Raw genomic sequence first — 12535 nt, forward strand, 5'->3', positions numbered from 1 at the left:
ACTCGTTGTTTATCGTTATACTATTTATGCTTTTTTTGTATTTGCTCTAAAGCCTTGTTATGACCTTTTTAGTTCATAAAGCTCAAAAAGCTTTAGCTTTGTCATCCGGTATTATGGAAAGGCACTTTGTCCAAGGTGTGAACGAACACCATTGTCTTCAGCCTCAGGCAACTGCAACTGATGAGTACCAGCCTGACTTAGCAGCCCGTACACAGATCACACTGATGTACGCAGACCCTGGAGGCAGAGCTGGCATATCTTTAAAAGGATCAAATGCTGAAATGGGGGCAGGAGGAAGAAGGAGAAATGAAAAAAAGCTGTAAAAGTAAGGGCTGCAGATCCTATTAGTGGGTGAAAGTAGTAGCTGAAAAGGGTAAGGGGAGAAGTTAAGGAGAGGGAAGCTTTCAGGAGAAGGTGGCAGTAAGAGGAAGGTGAGAACTGCAGATGGAGACATTGTTTCTTATTAAAATCAACAATTATATTACAATAAACCTCTACTATTCTCTAGTGCTTTTAGAAGAAATAAACTATTTAATCTTATGGTAGATTTGCCCACGAAAAGCAGTTTTTGCTAAATATGGCATCTGTTATTCTATCACGATTTTATAACAGCTTTTCATTTCTCGCACTTCTATCAATAGAAATGTCACAGCAAATCCGCCAGAGTGTACAACCACACACTCTATGATGAGAACAAAAAGATCATTAGGATGGGACTATTTTCAGGGATAGCACTGACAGCTGACAGCTGCCCTTGTTATTAAAATGTAGCTTTGCTGATATTTCAGACTTTTCAAGAAGTCTTAATTCAAGCCTGTTTCTAAAAGAACATTATTGTAATTTACTCAGAGCCACTCATTTTAAATGACTTTTAAAGCAGTATGAGGTTTATGCTCCACTTTAATACAACCTGGATTTATTTAAGCTCCGCATCAGCTGATAAGCCAATACTCATTTCAGTAAGAGACAATGGTTTTGTCTTGCTAGATCATAAATATGCCTAGATTTCCCATACTAGGTCTTAAATGATTATTAACTTCTTAAATTTTTACCAAAGTTTTATTCTCTTGCTTTTTTTTTCCAGAGATGTGGTAAACAAAAAAAGCTGCATGTTTCATGGCAGCAAACGTCCCTGCCATTCTGTGTGGGAGTGTATTTCATTCATTCAGCCTTCCTTGATCACTTGGGAAGAGTTCTGCTCTTAAAAGTTGAATTGTGTATTTGTTACGCAATTCACTGCCAGCTCTTTAATTGTAAACTTGTTTTCAAGCTAAGGTTTAGCTTGAAAACAGGAAATTCAGTATTTGGCTTTAGCCTGTCGTCATTCAGTATAAAGTAATATTCAGTATAAAGTAATATTGATTGTTTTAATCATAAACTACATATAAACAAGGCAGCCCTGCTATACATGCATTCTATGATTTTCTCTCACATACCTTATTGCATAAAGGGCAACGGCTGCTCCTACTGTAACCAAACATGTTGGTTCTTTTTACAATCATACAATAGAAATTATGGATAAAAAGCCAATCTGCGATCATCATTATTTGATTGTTAAGAAATAACTACTGACCTTTGATAGCTTAACATTCTGTGGGACAACTTTTGGACAGACAGCATTTTGTGTTAAGACTGGTAAGCTCTGGAATTACCATCACTTTTTAAGACCAATACTGATGTAAAAATGTTCACATCCAGGCTGAAGAAATGGTTAAAGATGAACCAGGACTGTATTCATTTTTAAATAGTGTAATTGTTAAAGAACTAGATTTTAGGAATTGTTTTATGTATTTACGTATTTATTGCTATCCATTGTTTAACAGTTAATTTGTCTGTGAAAAGTCCTTCTAGGGACCAGACTGTTTTATTAATAATGATCTATGTTTCTTTGTATCCGTCCCAATCAAATAAATGATTGACCTTCAACACCCCTGTACTTAGGCTGTTTTTAATTGTACAGTGACCAGAGATAAGAGTCAGGTGCAGTGTAATATCTTACCCAAAGCCAGCCCTCTGAGTTTCTCTTCTGTCTCTTACAAACCAACATTTACATTGAATAAATTAGAATATTACTAAAAAGTACATTTATTTCACTAATTCAACTCCTTAAGTGAAACATACAGTGTGTTGCACAAGTATTCACCCCCCTTGGCATTCATCATGTTTTGTTGCCTCACAGCCAGGACTTAAAATTGATTGTTTGAGAGATTGCACCATTTAATTTATAGAGCATGCCTACAACTTTGAAGATGTATATTTTTTGTCATTGGGAATCAAAAACAAGTAGGACAAGTTTTCACAAAGTCAGTGGCTGGTAAAACCACCTTCAGCTGCAAGTGGCTTTGGATCAGTCTCTGAGCATGTCCTATCTTGCCACTGGGACTTTCATTCCTCAAGACAAAACCACTCCTTCATCAAGTTGGATGGTTTTAGCTTGTGAACAACTATCTTACAGTCTAACAACAGATTGTCAATTGGATTGAGGTCTGGACTTTGGCTAGGCCATTCTATCACATTTAAATGTTTACCCTGGAACTCAGCAGCTCCTTCAGGGTTATATTTGGTCTCTGTGCTGCCTCGCTGAGTAATAACCTCCTTGCCTGGCCTGTGAGATCTGGTGGGCGGCCCTGTCTTGGCAGCTTTGTGGTGGTACCATGTGCTTTGCTTTTGAAGATGATGGATTTAATGGTGCTCTAGAGGAACATCAAAGACAAGGAATTTTTTCTTAACCCCACCTTGACAACTTTGTCCCTGCCTTGTTTAGAGAGTTCTTTGGTCTTTATGGTGTGATGCCTCTGTATGTTTATGCTGACAGGTCATCTAACACTTAGATTGAAAACCATGTTTAATACTTGCTTAAATATTATTTTTAAAAGGTAGTTTTATTCTGACAAATGAGCTTTATCTGAGCATATATTGTAATTTACTGAATACAATATAGTCCTCTGTGGCTGGACAACTCTCCTGTGGGGTGCAAGTGTACCAGGCACTGGTTTCACTTTTGATGGTTGAGGCATTGGCCTTCAGTCGCTATAGCCAGCAGGAAATGCATGCGTTCACCAATAACTGGTTCACATAGACGAAGGAATAGTGATCTACACAGATGTTTGTGTAACAGCCTGTTTAGTGTGTTTACAGCAGACAAATAGATCTTGATCCAGAACGCTGCTGCCCGCGTCCTCACTAAGACTAAGAAAGTAGAGCACATAACCCCAGTTCTAAAGTCATTACACTGGCTCCCTGTATCTCAGAGAATAGACTTTAAAATACTTCTGTTAGTCTATAAATCCCTAAATGGCTTAGCTCCTAAATACATCACAGACTTGTTATCAGTGTATCAACCCTCCAGACCACTCAGGTCTTCTGGCTCCAGCCTACTCTGCATACCTAGAACCAGAACTAAACAAGGAGAAGCAGCATTTAGTTCCTATGCTCCGTTTATCTGGAACAAACTTCCAGAAAACTGTAAAAGTGCGGAAAGCCTGAGTTCTTTTAAATCAAGATTAAAAACACATCTGTTTAAAATTGCCTTTGACTGTTCTAGTTAAACAGTTTTACTGTTTTTAATGTTCTTTTTTGTTACTACATTCTATCCCTACTTGCTTTTATTCTATTTTCTATCTACATTTTATTATTTTGCTATATCTTAATCATGTAAAGCACTTTGTATTGTCTTGTACTGAATTGTGCTATATAAATAAATTTGCCTTGCCTTGCCTTGCCTTGCCTTGCCTTGCCTTGCTCTTCAGGGAAAATAAGGCAACTCCTTTCATCCGAAAAGTATCTCAGTTTAGTGGTTTTCATGCTGTCTGTCCAAAAGTTGTCCCTCATTATTTTTCATTTATATATATATATATATATATATATATATATATATATATATATATATATATATATATATAAAGGGGTTGGACAATGAAACTGAAGCACCCCTCATTTTAGTGTGGGAGGTTTCATGGCTAAATTGGAATATATATCAAAAAAACTTGGGCTGCACAGTGACGCAGTGGGTTGTGCTTCCTGTGCATGCGTGGGTTCTCTCTGGGTACTCCAGCTTCCTCCCACAGTCCAAAAACATGACTGTTAGGTAAGCTGGCCTCTCCAAATTCTCCTTAGGTGTGAGTGTGTGTGAGAATGGTTGTTTGTCCTGTTTGTCTCTGTGTTGCACTGCGATAGACTGGTGACCTGTCCAGGATGTACCCCGCCTCTCGCCCATTGACAGCTGGAGATAGGCACCAGCACCCCCGTGACCCCACAAGGGATGTTAGAAAATGGATGGATGGATGAAATGAAAGAAAAATCTTGTTTCTGATTTTTTTATTCATAGTGTGGTGTGCTTCCCAGTGGAGCATGAGATAGTAATGCTGCCTTGCATAAAGATCCTTGATTTGAATCCTGGTCTATCCTCTTTGGGCATAAAGTTTGCATGTTTTCCCTGTGCATGCATGGGTTCTTTCCTGGTTCTCTAGCTTCCTCCCAAAAACATGACTGTCAGGTTAATTAGTCTCTCTAAATTGCCTGTAGTTATGAGTTGTTCTGCGTTGTTGTTTTCCCTTTGTGTTGCCCTGGACAGGTTGCCAGCTGTGATAGACTGGCAACCTGTCCAGGGCATACTCTACCTTAATAGCTGCTGGAGATAGGCACCAGTCCCCCGGTCACTCTGCAAGGAAAAGTGGTATAGGCAAGGCAAGTTTATTTATATTGCACTTTTTAGTAGCAAGATGATTCAAAGTGCTGGCACTGGTTTCACTTTTGATGGTTGAGGCATTGGCCTTCAGTCGCTATAGCCAGCAGGAAATGCATGCGTTCACCAATAACTGGTTCACATAGACGAAGGAATAGTGATCTACACAGATGTTTGTGTAACAGCCTGTTTAGTGTGTTTACAGCAGACAAATAGATCTTGATCCAGAACGCTGCTGCCCGCGTCCTCACTAAGACTAAGAAAGTAGAGCACATGAACCCAGTTCTAAAGTCATTACACTGGCTCCCTGTATCTCAGAGAATAGACTTTAAAATACTTCTGTTAGTCTATAAATCCCTAAATGGCTTAGCTCCTAAATACATCACAGACTTGTTATCAGTGTATCAACCCTCCAGACCACTCAGGTCTTCTGGCTCCAGCCTACTCTGCATACCTAGAACCAGAACTAAACAAGGAGAAGCAGCATTTAGTTCCTATGCTCCGTTTATCTGGAACAAACTTCCAGAAAACTGTAAAAGTGCGGAAAGCCTGAGTTCTTTTAAATCAAGATTAAAAACACATCTGTTAATTAGTCTCTCTAAATTGCCTGTAGTTATGAGTTGTTCTGCATTGTTGTTTTCCCTTTGTGTTGCCCTGGACAGGTTGCCAGCTGTGATAGACTGGCAACCTGTCCAGGGCATACTCTACCTTAATAGCTGCTGGAGATAGGCACCAGTCCCCCGGTCACTCTGCAAGGAAAAGTGGTATAGGCAAGGCAAGTTTATTTATATTGCACTTTTTAGTAGCAAGATGATTCAAAGTGCTGTATATGAACAGAAAAAAACATTACAGAGGGAAATATTACGAGACATGCTTGTTGTAATACTTTTTACTACAAAACCGCACACAGGTCTGAATAGTAATCAATTAAGTTGATTTTCATAAGAAGTCAAAAATTGCTAAAATTGAAGATGCAAGGTTTTATTCCCCGACAGCAACATTACATTATTTTTAACAAAGTGAAATACAGTACATTGTCCTCAAATTTAATTGAATATCACCATCACCTGGCTCTGTTTTCATACACTGCTATCAAAAGGCAAACTCATATGTAAAGTTAACATCCTTCCTGGCATGCTAGATATTGCTAGATATAGGCAAAGCGAGCTGCAACTCGTGTTAGCACGTGACTCCTGTGTTAGCTTCTCTGCACCTATAACCCTATAGCTTCTAGTGAGCTATAGGATTCGTTTTAAGATTTAGTTGTTTTTAAATGTTTGAATAGGTTAGCTCCCCTCTATCTTTCCAAGCTTATGACGGTCCGCGTTACAGTTCGAGCAACCAGACACCAAATCAAGTAACTTTGGTTGTGCCAAGACCACGGCAAAAAACTAGCGGGGACCAAGCATTTGCTGTGGCAAACTCTTTGCATTTTTAAGTCCTTGTTAAAAACTCACCTGTTTGCACTGGCCTTTAACTCAAACTGAGCAGATTCGTTTATTGTCTTTTATTATTTTTAGTAATTTTCAGTATTTTAACTTTTATTATTTTTTGTTATTCTTATTCCCTGTTATGTGTTTGTTATTTTCTATATTTATATTGTTTGTTGTGTACAGCACTTTGGACAGAGGCATCTGTATTAAATGTGCTATATAAATAAAGCTGACATTGACATTTTATCTGATTAAAAGTAGAGATCTAAAAGCTTCACTTTTTGGTTGGTAAGGTGAGCAAACCTGTAAGCTGACTGTGTCTCCAACTTTTTTACAGGCCAACAGTGTCACCAGTGGAACAGGACAGAGCGCAGTCGTCTTGCTGTGTAATCTCAGTGGAGACACAGTCAAGAATCAGCAAGAGCTACATCAGCAAGGTACAGAGTATGCACTTTCTGCACACATGCTTTTCTTCTTCTGTTCGGGCTGTTTCATTGGCTAGTTATATTACCCAGTCCTACCAGGTAAAAATTCTCCAAATCTTTTTACAAAATGGTAAAAATGGACCAAAAGTTGCATAAAACCAAGTTTTAGTTTAAGCTTGTGCATACTTAAAAAACTGCAATAACCTGGTTGTATATGTTTTAAATTTCACCTCTACAGATTACTTTGTTTTTTTAGTTTAGTTTAGTTTAGTTGAAATATACAGGTTTGTGTTACATTAACGTTGTAAAGGTTTTGAAAATTTTTATCTTGGTCTTATTTTTTTATTTAAGGGTGTACACACTTATTGTCAACCACTGTATGTGTGTCCTGATCCTGTGGTGAAGATAATGGAGTTGTTGTTTTTTATTGTCAGGTTAGTAGATTTTAGGCATTGAGTGATTTTTCAGGGTCAATTATAGCACCAAGGAGTCATACGATCAGAGATAACATGTTTGGAGATTTCTGAAATAATTAATATTTATACACAATGTTCATAGATGAGTAGATACAGGCTAAATGTAAAACTTGAAATGGCAGTAAATACACAAGTTTATAAAACTAGTGGCTTTTAACAGCAAACACGCTTAAATGGGAGTTTTGCAGAGTTCTTTCTGAAAACATTTCAGCACCTATCCAGGAGTCTGAATTTACTCTGGCTGGGTTTTACAACTCTAGTGTTCAGTGGTCGTAAAGAACAACACTGCTAACACTTGTAGAAGTTCCTGAAAGCCTGTGTTAATTTGTCTGCCTATCCTTTTCACTCATTTAGCGTGAATCTCTCCATCATCTCTGTGAGCTCACAGCCACCATCTCTCCTCCTGTTTCCATCGGGTCAGCAGAGCAGCAGTTTACCAGTCAGCATCATTATCATCCTATCAGCCCCCCTCTACCAACAGGAAACTGTCAACCCAGCACTAACACTGGCCTGGCAATTAACACCGTCTCCACTTCTTTACTGCTCTTTTCTCTCATGTCCTGTTTTCCCCCCCTGACTACCCCACTCGTTTCCAAACTAATCAGCACACATTTTACCCCATCATCTCTTCTCCTTCTGTTTTGTCGGTTTTGAGTTTTACACATCCCTCATCACCTATTTTTGGCCCTTCTTCTCCTCTCTCCGTTGTTTTCGGAGTCGTTTGCTCCAGATCGCTGTAGTGACGGCAGAGAACAGGGGAGAGGGGAGAGGAGAGAAAAGCAAAAAGGGAGGAAGCGTGAATAATTGGCTTTTTAAGGTGTGACAGAGAGAGGAGGGTAGCTGCGGTTTGCGAGTGGGGTGTGTGCATGTGTTGTTAAACAATGAAATAGACAGTGAAGAAGAACAACACGAGGTAGTGGGTTTTGTGTGTTTGTGCGAGCGCCGTATCTGTGTGTATTCCTCCGTGTATGTGTGAGGCTGGGAGAAGATGTGTGCATGTGTGGAGCAGAGGACTCAGAAGAACCCAGTGTGTGTGTGTGTGTGTGTGTGTGTGTGTGTGTAAGGAAGAGAGGAGATGAGGTTTATAATTGGGCAGATTTGCCTCTGACTGAGATAATCCCCCCTGGGGAATAAAGACTGAGATAGGACAGAAGAAGGGAACAAGAAAAAGAAAAGGAAGATGGCAAACAGAATGGGAGGAGAGGGATATGACAAGGGAGCCAAAACAGCAACAGAGGAGGTAAAAATGGTTGCAGAAAGGTGATGGAAGGAAGAATTGAATAAACAGGCCTACATTTGGGTCAGAGACACTTGGGAGAGGAAATTGGAGGTTAAAATGAGTGACAGAGATGAAGAGAAACAGCGGGAGAAAGATAACCCGATTCCACAGCGAAATGCTATTTCAAAATAGTTTTCTTTAATCTACATGCTTATAGATTGCTGAGTATTAATTTGAGTGCATCCTGCAGAGTGATGGAAAGTGTCTGGGCTGTAATCAGATTAAACAAGGATATGAAGCCTGGGGCTTTTCCACTGAGAGAGAATATGAAACCTGTTTAGTGTTGGAACACCAACGAGCAGAGCCGGTGATTTAATAAGGAAATGGACACACTGGGAATGGGAACGATCAGAAATTTAATCCGTCAATATCAAAAGTGCTTTTGTGCTGAGAAATCTTTGAGCTTGGTCTAGGGTTAAAGTTTGGACAAAGAAGGAGACAGCTAAATGGCTAATTAATGACTAACACTTTAGGGACTATTAGTGCTTGAAGGTTTTTGATTTCACCTGGTTTTATTTATCTTGAGCTTTTATAAAAAAAAATAAAAAACTTTTTCAGGTAACTTCTTCGTGCTTAATATTATTTAATGTATATGGCATTTGCATCTGAAATCTGTTTCAGGTTATTTCCCTGTTGATATCCCAGCAAACTGTGTGTGTGTGGGTGTGTGTGTGTGTGTGTGTGTGTGTGTGTGTGTGTGTGTGTGTGTGTGTGTGTGTGTGTGTGTGTGTGTGTGTGTGTGTGTGTGTGTGTGTGTGACTAAATTGGCTATTTTTCATTGTGGAAATCAAACTTGTTACCCAATAAGAGAAAATAAAGTTTTCTCTTATTAAATTACATTAAATTAAACAAAACTTCTTTCTATTTTAGGTCCGTTAGAATAACCAAAATCTAGATTTGCTAAATCATAATAATCATAAAAAATGTTTGACCTTGTTAAAATTCAGAAGTTTACAAACATCTGCTCAGTCTTTGGAAGAATTAACTATTTGATCTAGGCCACATATTCTAAGTGTCCTTTCATAAGTTTCTTACAGTAGTTTCAGCCTGTTCCTCCTGACAGAACCGGTGTAACAGAGTCAGATTTCTGGGCCGCTTTGCCCACTCGCTAATTTTCACCTCTGTCCACAAATTAATATTCTATAGGTCTGAGATCAGGGTAACCTTTATGACTATGGTGGTACAAGTGTGCGTGGGCGTTGCTGTTTGCCTTGTGTGTTTTGTTTTGCCCTGTGATGGACCGACAACTTGTCCAAGGTGTAAAGAGCTGCTTGCCCGATGGCCACTGGAGATTCACAACAGCCCCCCTCTGATACTGCAAAGACAAGTGTGTATAGACCATGGATAGTTGGATCTGTTAAAGGAGGACAGGAAAAAAGTTGCTCAATGCTTTTTGGAGCTGGTTGTGTTAGACATGTTACAGATGGACCTCAACAGATTGAGTTTTTTTGTGGCAAAGATGTGAAAACCAATGCATCTAGATTCAATCCCCAAAACTGCAGCTTCTCACAGTTGCTCTACTGATGCACTTGCGTCTTGCTCAGGTGTTTCTGTGTATTGATGTCGACCGGTTAATCTTAAATCCCTAACAGGCGTGCTTCCATTGAACTCAGCTGTTGTGAGGTAACTTTTCAGAGGCAAGCACAGCTCAGACATGATCTTCTGGACTTTCCCAAATTGCTTACATACATATTCTTCTTAGTGTGGACAATTCTGAATTTGAAGGAATTAACTTAAAAAAAGTCATTCTGGCATTTAGCAAATAGAAATTGTTTTGCCAATTCTTCCTGAACTAAAAACAGGAAAGGTACTGAGAATTTAATGTACTTATTCAAAAGATGGCTATTAGTAATTAAAAATTAACTAATAAATAATATGAAACTTTTTAAATTATTTTAATTACAACAATGATAAAATGTTTGTTTTTTTATTAGCCATTTGTAAGTCAGATGAGTTTTTTGTTCCTTGATAGCGTTCCTCTGTTGCTTACAGTTGTGCTCTGAGCCGTTCAGTGTTGTTTCCCTGCAGAACCGCTTTGAATGCGGTTTATAAATAGATAACTCTGCTAAGCTTTGCACAATGTCTATTTTTAACTCGGATAATGACAAAATGCCAAAAAAGCTCACTGCTAGGAAACTTCTTAGTGTTTTTCATTTTATCATATTAAAAAAAAAAAACGTTCAAATGTCCAAGAGTCTTCATCAGATAAATAATGGTAATTTTCTGCTATGACACATCTAATATATGTTCAGATGTTATCAGCTTGTGGGTTTGGGTGCTGACTTGAATTCAAGTGATAATAATGCTAATGCCATATTGTATTATTAAAGGAGACATATCATGCAAAACCCAATTTTTTAGCCCTTAAATACATTTTGTTGTGTACTTGGAGTCTCTTATGAGTGCAGAAAAGTTGAATGTATTCTGTCCAGGTGCTCTGTAGATATCTTTGTATTGAGTTTGGCTCATATTTTCCAACTTGTTCAGTTTCCTTTGTTTTCTATTACATTTTTTAACAATTACGTCACAGTATTTGCTGCAGAGCTGCTAAACAAGGTCGTGGAGTTCTGACTGGCTGCTTTCACTAATCCATCATTTTAATATTTCTCTTAGATTTTGTAGTCCAAGTTGAAGGATGATGAAGCTACAAGTGGATAAGTGAAAATGTTCGGTTGTTGGGTGTATTCACCAACGCAATTCATTACACCGTCCCTTAGCATACTGCAAAAATGGAAAGGTGTCATTGTTTCTGACAAGAAAATAGCAGCTAATTAATTATCTGAGATATCTCTTTGGTAGGCAGCCTGCAGCAGAGGGGAAATTGCTCCCAGGTTAGGGACTTGTACATCCATAGGATTCTTAAAATCATGGTAAAATTCATGAAGACAAGGCAGAATCTGTGGTTGTGAAAGTGAACAATGACTGTTTGGTTTATTTGAGCATCACGAGCCACTCCACAGGGCTACATCGTGCTCTCCCTCACGTGCCGAAAGCTGGCATCTAGCTCCATAGCGAGCCCAAATCTGTCGAGTACCACTATTTTAGAGGTTCTCCATGTACTTTTGGCGCTTTTGATGTTAGTTTGGCTAAAAGCACTGGGTTGCTATTCATGAACCATCTGTGTTTTTTGCCATTGGAAAAATTCCCAAACAGCCAACTTTGCCTTTTTTTTTTTTTTTTTTTTTTTTTTTTTGTAAGTGGGAGGGGAGGACTTCTAAGGAGTATTTTCTTCATCAAACATAGTACACAGGTGACTGACAGCTCACAGCACCATTTGGGGCAAGGAGAGCGCTACTTAGTTATTTCATTTTAATCCCAATGAATTACATTCGAAAGCTATGAAACCTTGTTTTCAGATTCCGTGGGGTCTGGTTTTAAAGCGTTACTTGCAACTTTCCCACTTTTATGGATACATTTCAAATTGAACATACTACATTAACAGCAGAGTCTGTTGTTTTATTGAACAATCCAGCGCAGTCCAACTAAATAATAATCAAGCAATTTGGCAGAATAACAGCACATCTCGCTGATCTTTGTGGAGACTGTAGTATAACAGTGACACTACCAAAAATAAGCACTCATCTGCATTCTAGCTGAAGAGCTGCTTGAACGAGAAACTAAGCTGGATGACTTTTTCCCAGTCAAAAGGATTTAAAACATTAATTAGTTTAGCTGAATCTTTTCTTTTTTAAGAGAAATGGAAATGAATGGCTGGAAGTGTGGACTTATTATTTACCTGCATTTATTGGGATCCATGACTCGTGTTAAGCTAGTATTTAAAGACATTTCTGTTTAGACTCTTTCAGTTGTGCTCGCCCCCTACGTCTCAGGAGGCTCATAAGAGCTTGTTAAACATATTTCAAAAGGGAAGGTATTTTCTGTCCAATATAATGAGCAATGGAAGGTGAGTCTGTGCGTGGTGGAAGTAATTAAGGTTAGCCGGTTCATATCATACATTGGTCAGTCTCTGCCCTGAGCTATTTAAAAGGGAAAATTGGAAGACAAGAAATGGGTTGTGTTTTTTTAGAAAATAATGCAATTATGTTTATTTTAGTCACGGTTCGGGTCTAAACGGTGAACGGACTGTTGTACTTGACGGTGATACCTTTATTTTTTTAGTAGAACATGAACTTGATGGTGATTTTGTGTTAAATGTTACATTCAGACAAGGAGAATGTTGCAACTTATATATTTAATTCCTTTGATTATATTTGCTCATGACCATCATTATCAAAAAC

The 12535-nt window shown here is 38.5% G+C and overlaps 1 protein-coding gene across 5 annotated transcripts in view; it reads left to right on the top strand.

Annotated features, from left to right (window-relative positions):
* ulk4 (unc-51 like kinase 4) overlaps positions 1 to 12535 on the top strand; it is a 130143-nt gene that overhangs the window by 94031 nt on the left and 23577 nt on the right. For all 5 annotated transcript variants that reach the window (XM_036130229.1, XM_036130241.1, XM_036130246.1 and 2 more), the window contains one exon: positions 6455 to 6554. In XM_036130229.1, coding sequence (XP_035986122.1) covers positions 6455 to 6554 — 100 coding nt within the window. The remainder of the gene's footprint in view (positions 1 to 6454; positions 6555 to 12535) is intronic.

Source organism: Fundulus heteroclitus, chromosome 3 (assembly GCF_011125445.2).
Source record: "Fundulus heteroclitus isolate FHET01 chromosome 3, MU-UCD_Fhet_4.1, whole genome shotgun sequence".
NCBI classification, from domain to species: Eukaryota; Metazoa; Chordata; class Actinopteri; order Cyprinodontiformes; family Fundulidae; genus Fundulus; species Fundulus heteroclitus.